Below are 18,065 nucleotides of genomic sequence, written 5' to 3' on the forward strand. Positions count from 1 at the left end.
TGTTTTGTTTGTTTTTTTTTTTGTTTGTTTGTTTTTTGTTTTTCGAGACAGGGTTTCTCTGTGTAACAGCCCTGGCCATCCTGGAACCCACTTTGTAGACCAGGCTGGCCTCGAACTCACAGAGATTTGCCTGTCTCTGCCTCCCAAGTGCTGGGATTAAAAGCATGCGCCACCATTCCCAGCCCATTCATTTAATTTTTAAAGGCTTCAAAAAGTTACATCCCCAGCACCCTGTGCCCTCTCTAGCCACACCCCTGCATCCCCGGGGTTTCCTTGGGAAACAGACTGAGAGAAAGCAACAAACATAAACGCAGCGTTTCATAGCCCTGGCTGCCTCCCACCTCTATCTCAGGCTTCTACCCTGACCCCACCCCCAGTGCACACATCTTAACCAGGAAAATAAAAATCTCCCAACCCCAGGTCAAGGAGGGACTCACAGCTAAGCACGCCAACAGTGACGAGCAGTCAAGAAAGGTTCTTGTCTCCACAGACCTGCCTTTGAGACTTATCTTGACCATGGGGTCACCATGGAACAAGTCTAGTGACGGTGATGGTGATGGCGGAGCTGGGATGCCACTGAAGCCAGGTCCTGCACTGAGTGGCGCCTTTTGGTTTGCTTGGTTTTTGTTGTTTGGTTTCCGGACAGGGTCTCCCTACGTAGCCCAGGCTGACCTTGAACTTTCTCAGTCCTTCTGCCTTAGTCTCTGGAGTGCTGGGATCAAAGATGTCTACCACAGGACCTCACCTAGTACTTGATTTCTCCCATGCCTTTACCGCTCACTGTGCCGAGGCTGCCGCCAAGGTCACCTCACTTCCTGAGGAAGGAGAGCATGACAAGCGCCAGCCCTCTCTGACAGCTCATGAGGTGCTGTTCCCAAGGGAACCTGCTGACCCCTAGCAGGGAGGTGCCTCCACCATGGGGTGGTACTATGCTCAACTAGGCTGCAACTTCCTGGCAGCCCGCCCCTCCCAGCACTCACCTTTCAGCAGGTCTTTGGCTTTCCTTGGCTTGTCTGGAGCTTCCTGCTTGCCTTCATCCAGGGCAGGCTCTGAGTCCAGGCCACTGGCTTTAGGTCTGGAGCCCAGGTCTCCTGCTGCAGGCTCTTCTTCTGTCCCAGGCACCTCTAACATGTTGGTCTTTCGGGTCTGGGTAGGGGAACGTCTCTCCCGTCCTGGAGTTCCTAGGGACCCTGGTGTCAGGCCCTTCCTGGGTCCCCGAGGGGAAACTGTGGGGCTCTCCCTTTCTTCAGCCTTGTTCACATCTCCATCTGATGCTGCTCTGACCTTAGGGACGAACCTCTTCCTCCGGGCCCCTAGAGCCAGTTCCTCGGGTGTAGCTGCGGGGAGACCCATCACAGCCTCCCCCGGGGTCGACTCTTCTTGGCAGGGCTCCTGGGTTCTGCTCTCCGCTGTCTGCCCATCCACCTCCCCTAGTAGTCCATCCTTGTCCCTTTCCTGGGAGGTCTCCTCCCTGGAATCCCCTCCCTCGCCAGCACCAGATCCTTCCTCACCCACCACAATGGCCGGGATGGTGAGGGGGCTGGGGCTCGGGCCCCGGGAGCCCTGGGCAGCAGCCAGGGCCTGCTGGCCAGCCTGTACCTCACGGTCCAGGAGGCCAGTAAGGCGGCGGGAGGTGCAGGGGCTCAGCAACAGGGTCTGTGCACTCTGCACCAAGTGGTTGTTCTCCACGCGTTCCAGGATGCGCCTCGATGTCCTGGGACTCAGCCCAGCCACTTCCATGGTGGGGACCAGAGTAGAGGAGGAAGCTAGACCTCCAGTGGCAGCCTCATCCTGGGACTGTGCCCTGGCTTCACTTGTCTCTGGGCTGGAAAGCTTCAGCAGCAGAAGCAAGTAGTTCTTCAGGGAATCAATAAGCCCGGGGTCACAGCTCCGGGTGCCAGAGGACCTCCCCTCCACATTTGGCTCCTTGGCACAGGCCCCCTCACTGCTGGTAGCCATGACTTCTGATGGGTGACTCTGGGTGGGGGACCCTGGCCCCTGTAGCTGAGTGGGAGCAGAATTCAGCAGGTCCTGGTCCCTGGAGGAGAGGAAGTTGTCCGTGCTTATGTGCTGAGAAGCCGTGGGGCTGGGTAGCCCTTCCTGCAGTCTATTGGTCAGGCCAGTTCCAGAAAAAGAGGGCATGGTGGGCACTTCCTGCCTCAAGCCAGCTGAATGGCCACCAGGGAGATCCACATACAGCGTTTCCCCGGGCTGCTCCTCCTTGGGGCACTGAAACAGGCTGTCCTCTTGCTTGGCCTCGACCAGCCCTACCCACTCTGGCCTTTGACGTGTTTCTCTTCCCAACTGCTCTGAGTTCCCCTCAGGGGGCAGCTGGGCTGGGCACATGTGGTTCCCTGACAGGGGACCTAGTAGAGTGTCCTCATGGCTTCTGAAGGCTGTCACTGCCGGCTCTTCAGACCTAAGCAGAAAACCAGATTTTTCTTGGACATGAGATGCTTCCGGGCTCGTCTCAAAACATTCCATAACCTGAGCAGCTCTAGGGCATTCTGACGGTGAGGGTCTGAGGGTTCTGGGTGGTGAGCTGAGGCTGGCCACAGAAGGCTGCTCTGGCTGGGTTTTGAAAGCTGTGGGGATGCTGTCCGCTAACTCTGTCTCCTTCTCTCCCTGTATCCTTGCGTCTCTTGGGTCTCGCGGCCACTTCTCATCAGCCTGCGTCTGTCCCACCTGCGTATTCACCCTTCTCTGTGTCACCAAATCCTCCTGTGACCTCCTGTCTGGCCGCGGCCTCTCACTTCCGTGTGTCAGGACGTCCACCTGTGCCTTCTCATCGGCCTGTGTCCTCTGCGGGGCTTGTGCTCCGTCTCCCGGAGTCCTCCCGTCCACGTGCAGCATTCCATCTGTCCGGGTTTCCTTCCTGCCTCCAGTTCTCTCCTCAGCATGTGGCCTCCTGTCCTCTTGAGCTTCCGTATCCATGGGCTCCATGACGCCTCGATTTCCAGGGGTGCTGCTGGCAGATGTGGCAGGAGCCATGGCTGCTTGGGACTCCAGAGCCTGAGGACACACGGCCCAAAGCAAAGCCTTAACAACACACGTGCTGGGCTCTGCAGTATGGCACCCCAGCCTTCTCTGACCTCATTCAGAACTGCTCTGAAGGGAACCTTGCCCCTGGGTTCCTCAGGCATGCTGAAGGTCGGGCAGAGACCTATGACAGAATCCCAAGCCTCATGTCCTGAGCCCAGAAACTAAGTTAAGGACTATCTAGAATCCAGGCCTATCTGGTCTTCTGGCCTCTCCCTGAATAAATTCTGCTCATTGTCATGGCTGACTGACTTCACCTCTGCCATTTGGAGGATATTGTCCTTGCCTCAGGGCTCCCAGAACTTCCGTTTGCCTTTATTTCTCTCTCTCTCTCTCTCTCTCTCTCTCTCTCTCTCTCTCTCTCTCCTTCTCTCCACCCCTTCCTACCTCCCTCTCTTTCTGTCTGTCTGTCTTTCTTTTGGAAGGTAGAGAGCAGGGATTTCAAACAGGGTCATACACAGCACAGTATAGCCTCAAACTCATTCTGTAGCTGAGGCTGGCCTTGAACTGTTGATCCTCCTGCCTCAACCTCCTAAGTGCTGGGATACAGGCACGAACTACTATCCTGGCCAGTCTCTATGTAGTAATTGGCCTGTGTAGAATTAGAGGTAAACGAGAGAATTTCAAAATGTGTGCTGACAGTGGCCTCAACGACAGCATCTACCAGCAACACTGGGCATGCGGGAATATCTGGCGTCATTCAGACAGACTCAGAGAACTCGGAAGAGCACCTAGGCCGAGAAGTCAATGAATCTGCAGTGTTCTCTTTACAGCAATTGTGTTCTCTTTACAGCAATTGCGGCTGTAGAGCACTGTGCTGCGTTCCCACACACCAGGCAGACTGCCTCTGCCGCTTCTCGCTACAACATGAACTAGCAGGATGGCTCTGCGGGTAAAAGCATGTGTGGTGCAAGCCTGGCCACCTGAGTCTGGTCCCCTGGTGCTTCTGTAACCCCAGTGCTCCCCTGCAAGATGAGAAGCAGAGACAGAAGAGCCTAAGCTCATGGGCCAGCAAGCTGGAAACACACAGCAGGGCTGCAAACGAGGATGATCCTGCTTCAACAAAGTAGAAAACAAGAACCAACTCCAAAAAGCTGTCCTCTGGCCTACACACACACACACACACACACACACACACACACACACACACCTACAAATAATTTTTTAAAATATCTTTAAAAAAAACAGAACATTAAACCAGGTGTGGTGGCAAATGCCTTTATTCCTAGCACTCTTGAGGCAGAGACAGTTGGATCTCTACAGCCAAGGCTATCCTTGTCTATAGAGAGTCCCATGCCAACTAGGGCTACACAGTGAAACCCTGTCTCAAAATAATAATAAATAAATTTTAATTATATATAGTCAAAATATAGTAAAATTTAAGGTTTCTTTACTAAATGAAGAATTTTGAATGGGTGGTATGAATATGGGAAATATTCCTATTTGGTGAATATGGGGAGTCTGACTGAAGGATTTTAACTAAAATGTTCTTTAGCTTCTCTCTGACAACCAGGATGTATGTCTGTGTATGGTTATGTGCATGTGTGAGTGCAGGACCCAAGATGTCCAGGAGAGGGCATTGGAGTTACGGGTGGCTGTGAGGCGAGATGCCCAATGTATGTGCTGGGATATGAACTCTGGTCCTCTGTAAGAGCAAAACTGAGCCATCTCTCCAGCCCTCTTAAGTACATTTCCATTTCATACCATGTGCATACGACACACATTCAACAAAAATTTAATTAAAAATGAAAATTAAAAAAATAAAACCTTCAGCTGGGCATAGTGCCATAAGCCTTTAATCCCAGCACTCGGGAGGCAGAGGCAGGCAGATCTCTGTGAGTTTGAGACCAGCCTGGTCTATATAGTAAGTTCCAGGACAGTCAGAGCTACACAGTGAGACCCTGTCTTGAAGATAGATAGATAGATAGGTAGATAGATAGATAGATAGATAGATAGATAGATAGATAGATAGATAGATAGACAGACAAACTCTTATGTGATAAGTGAAGTCTGACCTTCAGCGAGTCCCAATATCTCCAGGTTCATCTCTTTGGTCCCTCCACCTAACACTAACTTACTGTAATGACTGTAAACTACTTGGTTTTTTCTCTCCCAGACATACTGACCCTGCTCCTTGCCTACCTAGTCAACTTTGGGTATGGTCTCTCAGGAGCTTTCACCTTGATTTTTGAGACAGGATCTTTTACTTGGGCCTGGGGCTCACCAGTTCAGCTAGGCTGACTGACCAGGTGCCCAGGGACCTGCCTGTCTCTGCTTCCTCAGTATGGAGGTTACGAGCATCTGTCACTATGTCCAGCTTTTTAAGTGGGTGTTGGAGTTTAAACTCGGGTACTTGGATTTGTGCAGCAAGCAATTTCACAACTGAGCTAGTTCCCCAGTCCCAGCAACATAGTTCTTCAGACAATTATGCAAGCTGGGGCTGGGGCTGGGGCTTAATAAGTCGGCTCAGCAGTAAGGAGCACTTATTGCCCTTGCAGAGGACATGGTGGTTCACAACTTCAGTTACAGGGGATCTGATGCCCTCTTCTGACTCTGTGGTCACCAGGCACACACATGGTACAATACATGCATGTAAGCAAAATACTCACATACGTAAAATAAATTTAATTTTTTTGATTATGCGGAGAGAACCTAGGTGGTGGTATCATATAATGTTTCTATTACAAATAACATTAGCAGGTTTTCCTCTCTCATCCACTTCCTAAATCCTCAGAACAAGGGCCCGGCGATCATCTCTCCAGGCCTCTCTGCTGGAGTCTTCTCTTCTTTGGGACTCTGTCTTTTTCACTATTTCCCATGCTCCCTTCAGATTCAGCAATCCATCTCCCTGGTATTTGTCGTGGGTCCTTTGACTGCTATCTGGGTGTTTGTTGGTTTTTAATTAAAGTGCCTTCTTCTGTGATGAACAAGGCCACAACTTGATCCTCTGCGGCCCGATTACACACATCATCATCTTTATCAGCACATAAGAGGAATCCCTTGCCCTTGGGAGTCGATTCCAGATTCTACTCAGCTTCCTTCAGTCTTTTTTGTAGGGGGGAAATGTTGGAACTGTTCGGACTAGTATTTTTTCCCCCTCAAAAAGCCCTCTTTCTCCAATTAAAAAAGAAAGAAAAAGAGAAATCCCGGGCAGTCTCCTGGCTTCTTGCAAAGCTGTGTACCCTTGTAGGTCAAGGTGAGCCTTAAGTTTTTATTCTTACTCCTCTTTTCTCCTCAGCAACCGGAAGACGATGATGCTGAAGAGGGCGATGGCAGAATAATCTTGCTCTCTTGCTTGCTTTTTCTTTTTAAATCATAGTCTCATGTAGCCCAAGATGGCCTTGAACTCACTATGTAGACTGTGATCTTAAAGAATAGAATCTAGGATTGGGGCACAGGTCTTCTGAGGTCTCGACTTTACTATTCTCAGCAGTTGTAGTAATCTTAGCCCACGTAGGTTCCTCTGTCTTCTCTCCTTTATGCTGTATCTCATATATTAATGTACATTAGAAACTCCGCCAGACAATAGCATTTTTTTTTTTTTTTGCTTTCTAGTTTCAAATATATTTTTAAAGAATTCAAGATTGGGCATCGTGGCTCATGCTTATGATTCCAGGACTCTGAAGTCTAAGGCAGGAGGATTGTCAGGAGTTTGAAGCCAACCTGGTTTACATGGTGAGTTCTAGGCCAGCCTGGGCTACAAAATGAGACCCAATCTCAAAAAACAAAATCAGAAATAAAAAGAATTTTTAAACTTTTTTTTTTACTTTTTGAAATTATTCTTTTTTTGAAATTATTCTTACATCAGTTAAAAAAAAATTAAAAAGGCCGGGCAGTGGTGGCGCACGCCTTTAATCCCAGCACTCGGGAGGCAGAGGCAGGCGGATCTCTGTGAGTTCAAGGCCAGCCTGGTCTCCAAAGCGAGTTCCAGGAAAGGCGCAAAGCTACACAGAGAAACCCTGTCTTGAAAAACCAAAAAAAAAAAAAAAAAAAAAAAAAAAATTAAAAAGAACAAAACCCAACAGAGTTGTTAAATAATACATTAGTTCTTTCCTCTTCCGGTTTATTTTGTTTTTGTTTTTGAAACAAGGTCTCACTCTGCAGTCCACAGTGGTCTGGAACTCAGTTATAGCCGAGAAACCCTGAACTCCTGATCCTACCAGCTCATCCTCATTTCAAAGTTATTTGGTCAGGTGTGGTGAAAACCTTTAATCACAGCCCTCTGGAGGCAGAGCAGGCCAGCCTGGTCTACAAAGTGAGTTCCAGGACATCCAGAGCTACATAATGAGACTTTGTCTCAAAAATCAAAATAAAATAAAAGGAGCTAGGTGTTGGGATCATCTGACAGGAAAGTGTGACGACACAATGGCTAGGAGCCAAGAAAGTTTCCAGAAGTTGGAGATGTGATAGATATGACCCTGGATCCCCTGGAGCTGGAGTTACAGGCAGCTGTTGCTGGAAACCAACCTCGGGTCCTCTGGAGGAGCAGCAAGAACTCTTAGCTGCTGAGCCATCCATCCCTCTGGCCCCAAAATAAGTTTACCTAGGAGGCAATCTTCTTGAGTGTGTTCAGGTAGCAAGTTCCATTCAAGCCTCTGAGGTTGTGGTTTTCGTGTTGGTCCATTTTCAAGTCCTCGCCTGTGCTATCTGGGTCTGTCCTTTGTGTGTGCCACACGTGGCCAGCTTAATACTTCATGTCCCAGCTACATCCATTCTCAAACTCGGAACAAGTTTAGAAACGTGTATTCATTTTATTTTATCTTATTTTTTGAGACAGGATTTCTCTGTGTGGCCCTGGCTGTCCTGGGACTAGCTCTGTAGCCCAGGCTGGCCTGGAACTCACAGAAATCCGCCTGCCTCTGCCTCCCGAGTGCTGGGAATAAAGGCGTGCGCCACCACTCGGCTATGTGTAGCGTTTATAAAGTCAGTTATTCAGAGTCTCAGTGGTCATTTTCCCAAGTCGCCCTCTCTTCATGATCTCCCGAACATTCTAGATCCCTACGTCTCTGGAATTTCCCAGTTCTACCACATAATTCCTCCTGTGAGCCTTGCCTGGGACAAAGAAGAGAATTCAGAGGAAAACAAACGAAAATCCTCATCAGGGCTCTGTCCCATGGTGTTCGAACCACAGCCCTGTGAATACAGAGAATGTCCTCCTCCCTCGAAGTTCTAGACAACTGGTCTCCTCCACCATGTCACCATGGTCACAAGGAGACCTAGCCTCAAGCCTACAGGCTTCTGAAAACTCTCTGTCCATGTTAACGGCCATGTCCTCAGCTGCCAGCCAGCTCTAACCAGTGAGACAGCCAAAGGGCCAGACGACAGCCCACCAGAGGCTTGAGCACCCAGCCGTGAGCTCACTCCCAGCAGCACGACCCAGAGGTCCCCGAGCTAGGCTGATGGTCAGTGTGAACTGCCAGGGCACATCCGGGAACCTGGACAGAGTTAACACAGGGAGACACAGCCTCATCCCCACCTCTCTTCCCAACCTCACCTTCCCACCTCCTTGAACTCAGCAAGTAGAATTTTAACAAATCCTGTCTGGGGCTGTCAAGGTGGCTCATGGGAAAAACACTTGCTGCCAGACCTAAAGACCTGAGTTCGATGTGTGGGACGCACATAGTGAAGGAGAGAATCAACTCCTGCAATTTGTCCTCTGACATGAACAAGTACACACTCACACTAAATAAATATAATTCAAAAAACTTAAATCATGTCTCGTAATCCCCAAAGCTGGAGCTCTATGGTCAGCAGGCTTTCATTTGTTTGGTTAGTTATTGCTGTTTTTTTGGTTTGGTTTGGTTTTTTTCAAGACAGGGTTTCTCTGTGTAGTTTTGGTGCCTGTCCTGGATCTCGCTCTGTAGACCAGGCTGGCCTCGAACTCACAGAGATCCGCCTGACTCCACCTCCCGAGTGCTGGGATTAAAGGCGTGTGCCACCACCACCCAGCCTTGGTTACTTTTTTTGAGACAGGGTCTCTCTACATAAATCTGGCTGGCCTGGTACTCACTTTGTAGACCAAGCTGACTTTAAATTCACTGAGATTCATCTGCTCCTGCCTCCCAAATACTGGGATTAAAGGTGTGTACCACCACACCACACTTGGCTCAGCCAGCTTTGCTGATTTTTTTTTTTCTTTTGGCCTGTTCCCTACCCCCAACCTCACCCCCGCTATTTATCTTAGGTTGCTAAATATTATATATGAAACAATTTTAAGAAATAATTTGAAAAAACAAAACGGTTATGGTAAGCACCCACATGCAATTCCATCCAGCATTTGGGAGACTGAGGCAAGAGGGCTGCAGCACGTTTGAGTCACCAAGGCTCCGGGAATCCCGTCTCCATTTCCCAAGTACAGGTGCTGCCCATCCAAACTCTGATTCTCACGCTTGCACAACAAGCTCTTTACCCGGTGAGCCGTCTCTCAAGCCCCTGGGCTCACTGGTCTTTTATAAGACACGTAATTTATTTATTTATTTTATTTTATGTGCATTGGTGTTTTTCCTGCATGTATATCTGGTTAAGGGTGTCAGATCCCCTGGAACTGAAGCTGCAGACAGCTGTGAGCTGCCATGTGGGTGCTGGGAATTGAACCCCGGTCCTCTGGACATGCAGCCAGTGCTCTTAACCACTGAGCCATCTCTCCAGCCCTCACTATTCTTGGTTTCAATCTCCTCCCCGAACCTGGCCCACTAACTTTCCACTCCGTTAGCTCTCCAGTGCTTTCAAGAGGACACGTCTCTTGTCTTGCTCATGGTTTCTAGCTTTCCTCAATAGTGGAGTTGGTCTGAACTTCTAGCTAGTTAGCACCTAACTAGTGCTAACAGAAGCTAGTATTCAACAAACATTAGTTCTTTCCTCCTTTCTCCCTCATCCAAGCCTTAGTGCTGTAGAGGGTGGGGTGCAGAAGACACAAAGCAAGTGTGGAGAAGGTTCTAGAACTCTGAGGCGCTGTGAGTGGGGCCAGGTGGCTTTGCAGCCCTTGTCCAGCCCACCGCCTCATCTCGACACCTTGGCTTCATTTGTTCTTCCTAGAACGGCATCCTTTTTCTTGTATTTTTTCTTTGTATCTGAAGAGATTATGGGCATTCCTTTACATTTTAAATAATTCAATATTTTCTCCTAATACTACATCACGAGCTATAAATCCATGATGTCAAACAAGTCTGGCCTCTTCTGAGATGCCTCTCCCATTGAAACGTGAGGCCCCCCTCCTCCCCGGCTGTCTCCCAGCTACTGCAGCTGCCGGTTCCAGGGGATCCCCAGGTGAAACAGTCACATATATATATAATTTTTTTCAATTTTTAAAGAGAGGGTGGAGAGGCATGCCCAAGTCTCAAAGCATCAGCTGAGAATTCTCATGCCTGTGCTGTCTCCTGGGGAAGTCCAGGCACACGGAAAAGGTGGTTAAAATCTTCTTGCTATGGCATTAAAGATCTAATCATGTGGAATTTTTTTGACCATGGAGGAAGTAATGAGAAGGAAATAATGAGAATCTTAAAACAAACAAACAAAAGAAGGCAGGATAGAAAACTAAATCAGAGGCAGAGCAGACAAAAGGGGCCTCTTGTGCAAGCCTGGTGGTGACCTGAGTTCGATCCCTGGCTCCCTCAGTGGAAGAAGAGAACCAGCTCCTGAGATTGTCCTCTGACCGCCACACACACTGTGGGATGAACAGCTCTAAAGAGAGATATGCACATGCGCGTGTACACACACACACACACACACACACACACACACACACACACACTGTGAGATGAACTGCTCTAAAAAGAGATACGCACACGCACACGTGCACACGCACACACGCACGCGCACACTAATAACAATAATAATAATAAATAGAAATAAGGGTCTGGAAAGATGGTCAGTGATTTAAAAACAAAGCACTACTGCTTTTGTCTTTTGAGATAGGGTCTCTGGCTAGCCTCCAACTCACGGAAATCCCCCTGCCTCTGCCTCCCAAGTACTGGGATCAAATGTGTGTGCCACCACACCTAGCAAACTTGCTGCCTGCTCTTGGGTTTGAGTCAGAATCCACATGATGCCTCACTACTGTCCTAACTAGTTCCAGGGACGCCAGGGCTCCATCTCTGGGACCTACACAGCGGAAGGATAGACCCGGTTCCTGCAAGTTATCTTCTCACCTCCACACACACTCAGTGACAGACCCGTGCACACATGCACACACACTCACATGCACATACAAGTACATGCACACAAAATAAATAAAATGCATATACATCTACATGTTAAATGTATTTTTCACAAGAATATTTAAATTGTTTTATGTTTACCAAAACTATATACATAAAATAAAAGCCAGACAATGTTCTGGCAGAAGTAGAGCTGGTACCGACAGCTTCTGAGGTGCCTGCTCTGCCCTCACCAGCCCCACCCGAGCGAGGGCCGAGCTGGCACTTCCACCCTCCTGTCAGGAGATACAGCCACCTGGGGGTGAGGTTCCCACCCTGAAGGCAGAAGCCGAGTTCACACACACACACACCTGGCAGCTAGCCTGATCACTTCCCAAATGAGCTCCCTCAGGGCCTCCAAGGGCTATTTCTCTGGAAGGTTGCTATGCAGCCTGTGGCTGTGGGTGACACAGAGTAGCCCTACCGAGCTTTCCTGGAGCCACTGAGGTTCTGACGTCACCAGGAACCTCGAACAAGGCAGGCGAAAGCGATAAACAGATGCAGAGCATGGTGTGGGGTCTTTGAGATTTGTCCCACTCCAAAGCCTTCTGATCCCCTCTTCCCGCAGCCTAACCTTAGCACCCACTGAAATGAAACCGCATCCCAGGCACCACTGAGCCCTTCTCCCCTCTTGAATGTTCTTTCTCCATGGGAAAGCCCGCCTCTGCTACCCACCCAACACCCTCCTCCCCACCTTGCCCTAAGCTGCTGAATCAAGGAGTGTTTCCTTTCACTGTTCCAGAAAACCATCTGTCCTGTCTGTACGCACGAGAAACACGACTTCCCACAGAAAGCCTCAGCTCAGAAGAGCCAGGACTCTGGCTTCCTCTCCCCTGAGAAACAGCCTTGGCGTAGTTCCTGCCCGAATCAGAAGCCATCTTCACTTACATTTAACAGAGAGAGAGATGCAGCACAATAAAACTGGATTTTGATAAACAGAAATAGATTCTGAGTATAAACGTGCCCCATTCATTGTATCCCACCCACACTCATGAGAACACTGTCCTCCTCCTGTCTGCCCAGAGATGGAACACTCTAGTCCTAGGTAAGTCTTCCGTCCCTCTGCCTCCGGAGCGGGAGACCCTGGCCCACCTCTCATCCTCTTGATCCTGCTCCTCAAGCTCCACGCTGCTGAATCCCATCTGTCTCTATCCGCGGCAGGTGGGTATCCCTGCCCCTCCTCCACACAAAACACGTCTTCTTCTTGGCTACCCATTCCCTAGAAATGACTGACTCCTGTTTCCAGCTTTCCCCCCTCTCCCACCACAGGAGAGTCTGTGCCATCACACTTAGTTTATGTGCGCCACGCCTCCTAAGCACCCAGTTCTTGCAATGACTATGAATTATTATTGTTATGACTATTACTCGCCCAAGATCACACCTCGCTAAGGGTTGCCAGCCAGGTATATAAGTATGCCACATCCCAAAACTTAAATGAAACCAGAATGAACCAGTACTTCTTAGACATTCAGTTTTAGGGGTGCTGGGAGTGACTTCGTTTTGTTTTGAAACAAGGTCTTACTATGCATCCCAGGCTAGCCTTGGCTCACAATCTTCCTGCCGAAGTCTCCCAAGTGCTTGGGTCATAACATACAGTATTTTTTAAGTCTTCTGGTGAGCATCGTGTGTACGGCTACACACTACGGAACACTCTCATCTCCCCCTTGAAGCACTGGAGCATCAGCATGGCTATAAAAAACTCTCCACTGATCCCTCTTCCTCTCCCCCCCCCCTCCCCCGGCCCCCAGAACGGCTTCTTCCTCCTCCTCCCTCAGCTAGAAGCTTCAGTATCCTCTTGGACAAAAAGAGACAGTCAGGCTATGCTGCCTGCACGTTCCTGTCTGGAGTATGGTCGAGCAAGGGCCATGCCTGTGCCCCCTTGCTCCTGGCTGGAACTCCAGCCCTTCCCCACCCCCTTCTATTAATAGCCCACCACCCACTGGGTGCCAAGCCCTTACAGCAAGAGTTTCCATGAGGTCAGTTTCCCAGAGCAGCCTCCACACACTCTCTCCACACTTACCTCTCCTGGAGTCTTGTAGCTTGTTCGTCCTTGCGAGGGGTTATCTCGAGTGTTGTGTCTCCGACGGGCAGGGGGTGTTGGGACCTGGGCAGAGGCTGGAGGCAGGCCTTTCCCTAAGCTCTGGGCCACAGATTCTGGAGCCTGACTTGAGGAAGCAGTGGTAGTGGGCTCCACTTTGGGTTTAGGAGGAGCAAATCTCTTCCTATTCAAAGGCTTAATGGGCGGGGGCACCATGGAAGGTGTGGGCTGGCCAGAGACCATGGGTACCTTCCCACCTCTAGCCTTGATAGGCTCCATCCCTGAGGGACTTTCTCCAGATACCCTGGTACGTGGGGGTGGAGGCGGCTCCTCTCCTTTGGGCCTGTCTGCCTGGGTGCTCTCCATGTACATGTCCTTCAGGGAGAAATATACTTGCTCTGAGCTGGGGTTTGGTATAGGGGCTGGGGCCGGGGCTGGGGCCGGGGCCAGGGCCAGGGCTGGGGCTGAGGCAGGAGCATCCTGGACCTTGTCTTGAATGCCCACAACAGAGGCTGACTTCCTGGTGCTTTCTATTCCAGAAGGCCCAGGCCCCCGTGCTATCCTGCCTCTGGGCTGGGTCTGCGCTGGCTGCACATCCGTGGGTTTCTCTCTTCTACTGGAATTGGGTGTGTCTGTACCGGGGATGCCATTTTCTGAAGAGCACTGGCTTCCATCTGCCTTTTCTAACTCTGGCTTCTGTACTCCTGGCTTACATTCCTCATCTTTCCTTTTCTTCTTGGCCCCAGACTCCTTTGGAGGGGTGTTCTGAGGCCCCAGCTCCATGACCTCACAGATGTACGTCAGCAAGCCATGTTCTCCATCTTCCCCGTTTTCTGGGGCCGGCTCCCCGTTGGTGGGTACCTCTCCGGGAGCAAAACTGTTGATCAAACCCAAACTTGGGTGCTGAACAGACTCAGTCTCTCCTTCCTGCCAAGCTGCGGAGGACCCTTCCTCTGTTTCCCTGACCGGGGCTGAGGGGACTGCCGCTTCGGCCCCACTCAGTCGGCGCTTTCGTTGGAAGCGGTCAGGGCTGATCTTGCGAAGAGTGTCGGTCTCCGCTGATGCCTCCTTCCCGTGCTTCCAGCTCTGCTCAATCTCCCGCATCTTGGCTGCAGCCTTGCGCTTCAACTTGGCGAACCAGCGCTGGTGAATCTTGTACTCGGTCATAGTGCCCACCTCTAGGACCCCTGAGCAGGACACGATGCCCTTGGTGTTCCGAGCAGAGGCCTGGTAGATGGCAGCATCTTCCTCCCGGCACCTAGAGGCAGGAGCATGAGGCGCCATCTCTCCCTCCTGGGAGACGAGAGCCCTCCTCCCCACAGCCAGAGCCTCTGGCATTGACCACGTGCTCCCTCCCAATCCAAGTCCTGCCCTACCTTAGGCATCATGAATTTCCTCAGTTACAGTGGAGGAAACTGAGGCCACGGGCGGGTGGCAGCTGACCAAGGCCATGCTGTCCCAGGAGGGATTAGACCTGGGGCCCAGAAGAGCCCCCTTCAGAAGCAGGTGACCAACACAGCCCCCGAGAGCAGTTATGATGACACTGTTGCTTTTTCTGGCTGCTGACCTCATGGAAAAGGTTGCTGTGGGTCAGGACCTCCTCTGGTTGCACTGACACGTGGCTGTGAGAAGCACGCCTACCCTGGCCTTGGGAGATCCCAGACACTGGCAGACAGTTCACCAGGTAGATCAGCTCAGCCGCAGAACCCTGCCCTCTAACTGCAGAGAGAGCCTGGGCATTCCACCCGGCTGACTCCATGTCTGGTGGCAGAATCCCGCGGAGGGCCCTCAGGAGGGCAGAGAGCCAGGCAGGCCCTTCTCCCTCACCTGTACAGCTGCAGGGTGTGACGGTTGCCTTGGTGAGTGATCTCATATTTTGGCAAGCCACAGTAACGGTCCAGTTCTATGTCATCCTTGTACCAGGTCACCTCTGGCTCTGGGTATCCTGAACAAGGAAGCAAGAGATTGAATGAGGTTAAGGTGGGATCCACACAGTGTCGAGGGCTTCCTCACTGCCGGAAGAGGCTGGACAGTACCCATGCCCCAGGTCCTCTGGAAACACCATCCCTGTTGCTCAGCTCACTTTATGAACGTAGGATGTGTCAAAGAAGAAAGCATTTCCCCTCTGGCTGGAAGGAAGACAGTTCTTTTTTTTTTTTTTTTTTTTTTTTTGGTTTTTGAGACAGGGTTTCTCTGTGTAGCTTTGGAGCCTGTCCTGGAACTCGCTCTGTAGCCCAGGTTGGTCTCGAACTCACAGAGATCTGGCCTGCCTCTGCCTCCCGAGTGCTGGGATTAAAGGCCTGCACCACCAACTCCTGGCTGACTTCTCAGCTTTCTAGTAGGAAGAGGTGAGGGATTTCCAGCAACTGATAACTGGGAATAACATGCTTCCTTTCTATAATGGGTCATTCAATATCCTCACATATAGTAAGGACTCTACCTGATAGGTCTCCTCTCCAAACCCCATCTCGGCTGCGTCCCCTCCTTTCATTCAGGTTCCTATGCTGTATCCTTTGACAACAGAACTAAAACACCCACCCATCCATCCACTCACTTTTGATCTGCCTAGCCACCCATTCACTCACACACACACACACACACACACACACACACACACACACACACACACCGTAATGAGGTTAATTAAAGAACCTATCAGGCGCCAGGTGGCACTTGGGAGGCAGATGGATCTCAGTGAGTTCAAGGCCAGCCTGGTCTACAAAGTGAGTTCCAGGACAGCCAGAGCCACACAGAGAAACTCTATCTCAAAAAAACAAAACAAAACAAAATAAAAGGGACCTACCAGTCCCTTCCTTGGGGACTCCTCGCTTGGAGGGCAAGCCCTTTCCTGACTGAGCACCTGGACATAGAATTCTGAAGAGTGTGTGAGGCAGTCTGTTCTGAAGCACAATCTAAGACGTGGATAACGCTTATTTACAGTGAGAGCTAGGGAACCACATCAGGGAACCGCACTAACCCGAGACGGAGAGAAGCCAACGCACTTCCAAATCCCACTTCTAAACATGGCATGGTGGTTCATGCCTACAGTTTCGGGCTAGCCTTGGCTATAGAATTGAGAGGCTACCCTGTCTCAAAAGAAAAAGAACAAAGGAGAGAGATCTTTTATTTATTGGCTTATTTATTTATTTATTTTTATTTTGTTGTCGGCTTTGGGGGTTTTGTTTGTTTTGTTTTTGAGACTTTCTCTGTGGAGTCTTTGTCTGTAGCCCTGGCTGTCCTGGAACTCTGTCGACCAGGCTGGCCTTGAGCTCATAGAGATCTGCCTGCCTCTGCTTCTGAGTGCTGGGATAAAGGCGTGCACCACCACACACAAGCCCATAGAAATCTTTTACAGAGCTTTCTCCACACCTTCCAGCCCTGCTCCTGTTCCCTTTGATACACCAGAACCATCCACCATGGTCACCTGTGACTTGCACATGGCTAAATCACTGCTCACTTCCCAGACTGACTGGCTCTAGCTGGTCCAGGAGCAGCAAGGACCCCTGACGTGGCCACATCTCCAGCCCAGCCCTCTCCCCTCAACTCCTGACCTGGATCATTGACTTGATATTTGTATCTGCACTGGAAGGTCTGACAGGTGACAGGTGTGAACAACAGACCCCTTATTCTTGTCTCAAGACAATTCGCACACAGCTGAGTAAGTGGACACAATCTGTCCCCCCAGTGTGGTTCGGGCCAAAGCATGGGGTCGTTCTTGTCCCTTTCTTTTCCTCACGTCCACTCTGCCAGACAGTCCTAAGGCTCTCCCTTGGGACCAGATCCAGAATCTGACCACTTCCTGTCACAGCCTGGTGCCCTCCAGGGAGACCTTCCTCGCTGACATGACTGCCTCCATCCTGGCCTCTCTTCAGCCCGTGGAAACACGACAAGCAGACTCAGGCCCCCATTCTCGAGGTACCCCAGGGGCTCCCGTCTCACACAGGCGCGCACAGTCTACACCCTATCACTGCGCTGCCCTTGGCATGCTGCACCCCAACCTCACAGTCCTGCTGGTCCACTCTGACAGCACAGGAGGACGGACCTCAGCTCCTGAGGAGCTCTGCCTCCCAGTTAACTCCTCACAGAGGCCTTCCCAACACCCCGCAGCATTTCCTTTTTATGATCGTTTCTTCCTAGCGCACACTGCCACATGACACACCGAGCTTGTTAGCTGGTGTGCGCCCTGTCCATCATGGAATGTCAGCTTCACGGCAGCGGGGACTTATCAGTGTTCCTCGCCGCCGTGTCCCCAGCTCCTAGAATAGTGCCTGGCATGCAACCCACAGTAAGTAAATATTTACAGATGATGACATCAACAGTGTAGGAAGAGCCTAGGATCCAGAGAAGGAAGCGAGCTCCTTGGCTGAGGATTTGGTGGAGCCTCGGAGTGAGTGACACTTGATCTAGACCCAAAGACTAAGCAGAATTTCGGAAGACGGCCCCTTCCTCCCACAGGTGCGTGCGCCCCCTTCCTCCTACTAATCATGGCACCATAAAAGCCGAGCTCCTTGGCCACCTCCCCTGCTAGAGTCCAGACCCCAGCGGGCGGGAAGGACCCTTTGTTCACTGCCGTGGGCAGGAAGGACCCTTTGTTCACTGCCGTGGGCAGGAAGGACCCTTTGTTCGCCGCCGTGGGCAGGAAGGACCCTTTGTTCACCACCGTGGGCAGGAAGGACCCTTTGTTCACCGCCGTGTCTCCTCCACCCGAGACAGTGCCTGCCCAGCAGTTACTCAGTCTGTTAGCTGAGCAAAGTAGAGGAGTGAACAGTGAACAAAAGGCGGTGGGAAGGGCA

General features: G+C 50.8%; 1 protein-coding gene across 1 annotated transcript in view; it reads right to left on the reverse strand.

Moving 5' to 3' along the window:
- Alpk3 (alpha kinase 3) overlaps positions 1-18,065 on the reverse strand; it is a 44,507-nt gene that overhangs the window by 11,581 nt on the left and 14,861 nt on the right. The window contains exons 3-5 of the mRNA XM_059269413.1: positions 15,100-15,217; positions 13,255-14,530; positions 981-3,012 (exon numbers count right to left, since the gene is read on the reverse strand). Of these exons, the coding sequence (XP_059125396.1) occupies positions 981-3,012; positions 13,255-14,530; positions 15,100-15,217 (3,426 nt within the window). The remainder of the gene's footprint in view (positions 1-980; positions 3,013-13,254; positions 14,531-15,099; positions 15,218-18,065) is intronic.

The sequence above is a fragment of the Peromyscus eremicus genome, chromosome 1, assembly GCF_949786415.1.
Source record: "Peromyscus eremicus chromosome 1, PerEre_H2_v1, whole genome shotgun sequence".
Classification (NCBI taxonomy): domain Eukaryota; kingdom Metazoa; phylum Chordata; class Mammalia; order Rodentia; family Cricetidae; genus Peromyscus; species Peromyscus eremicus.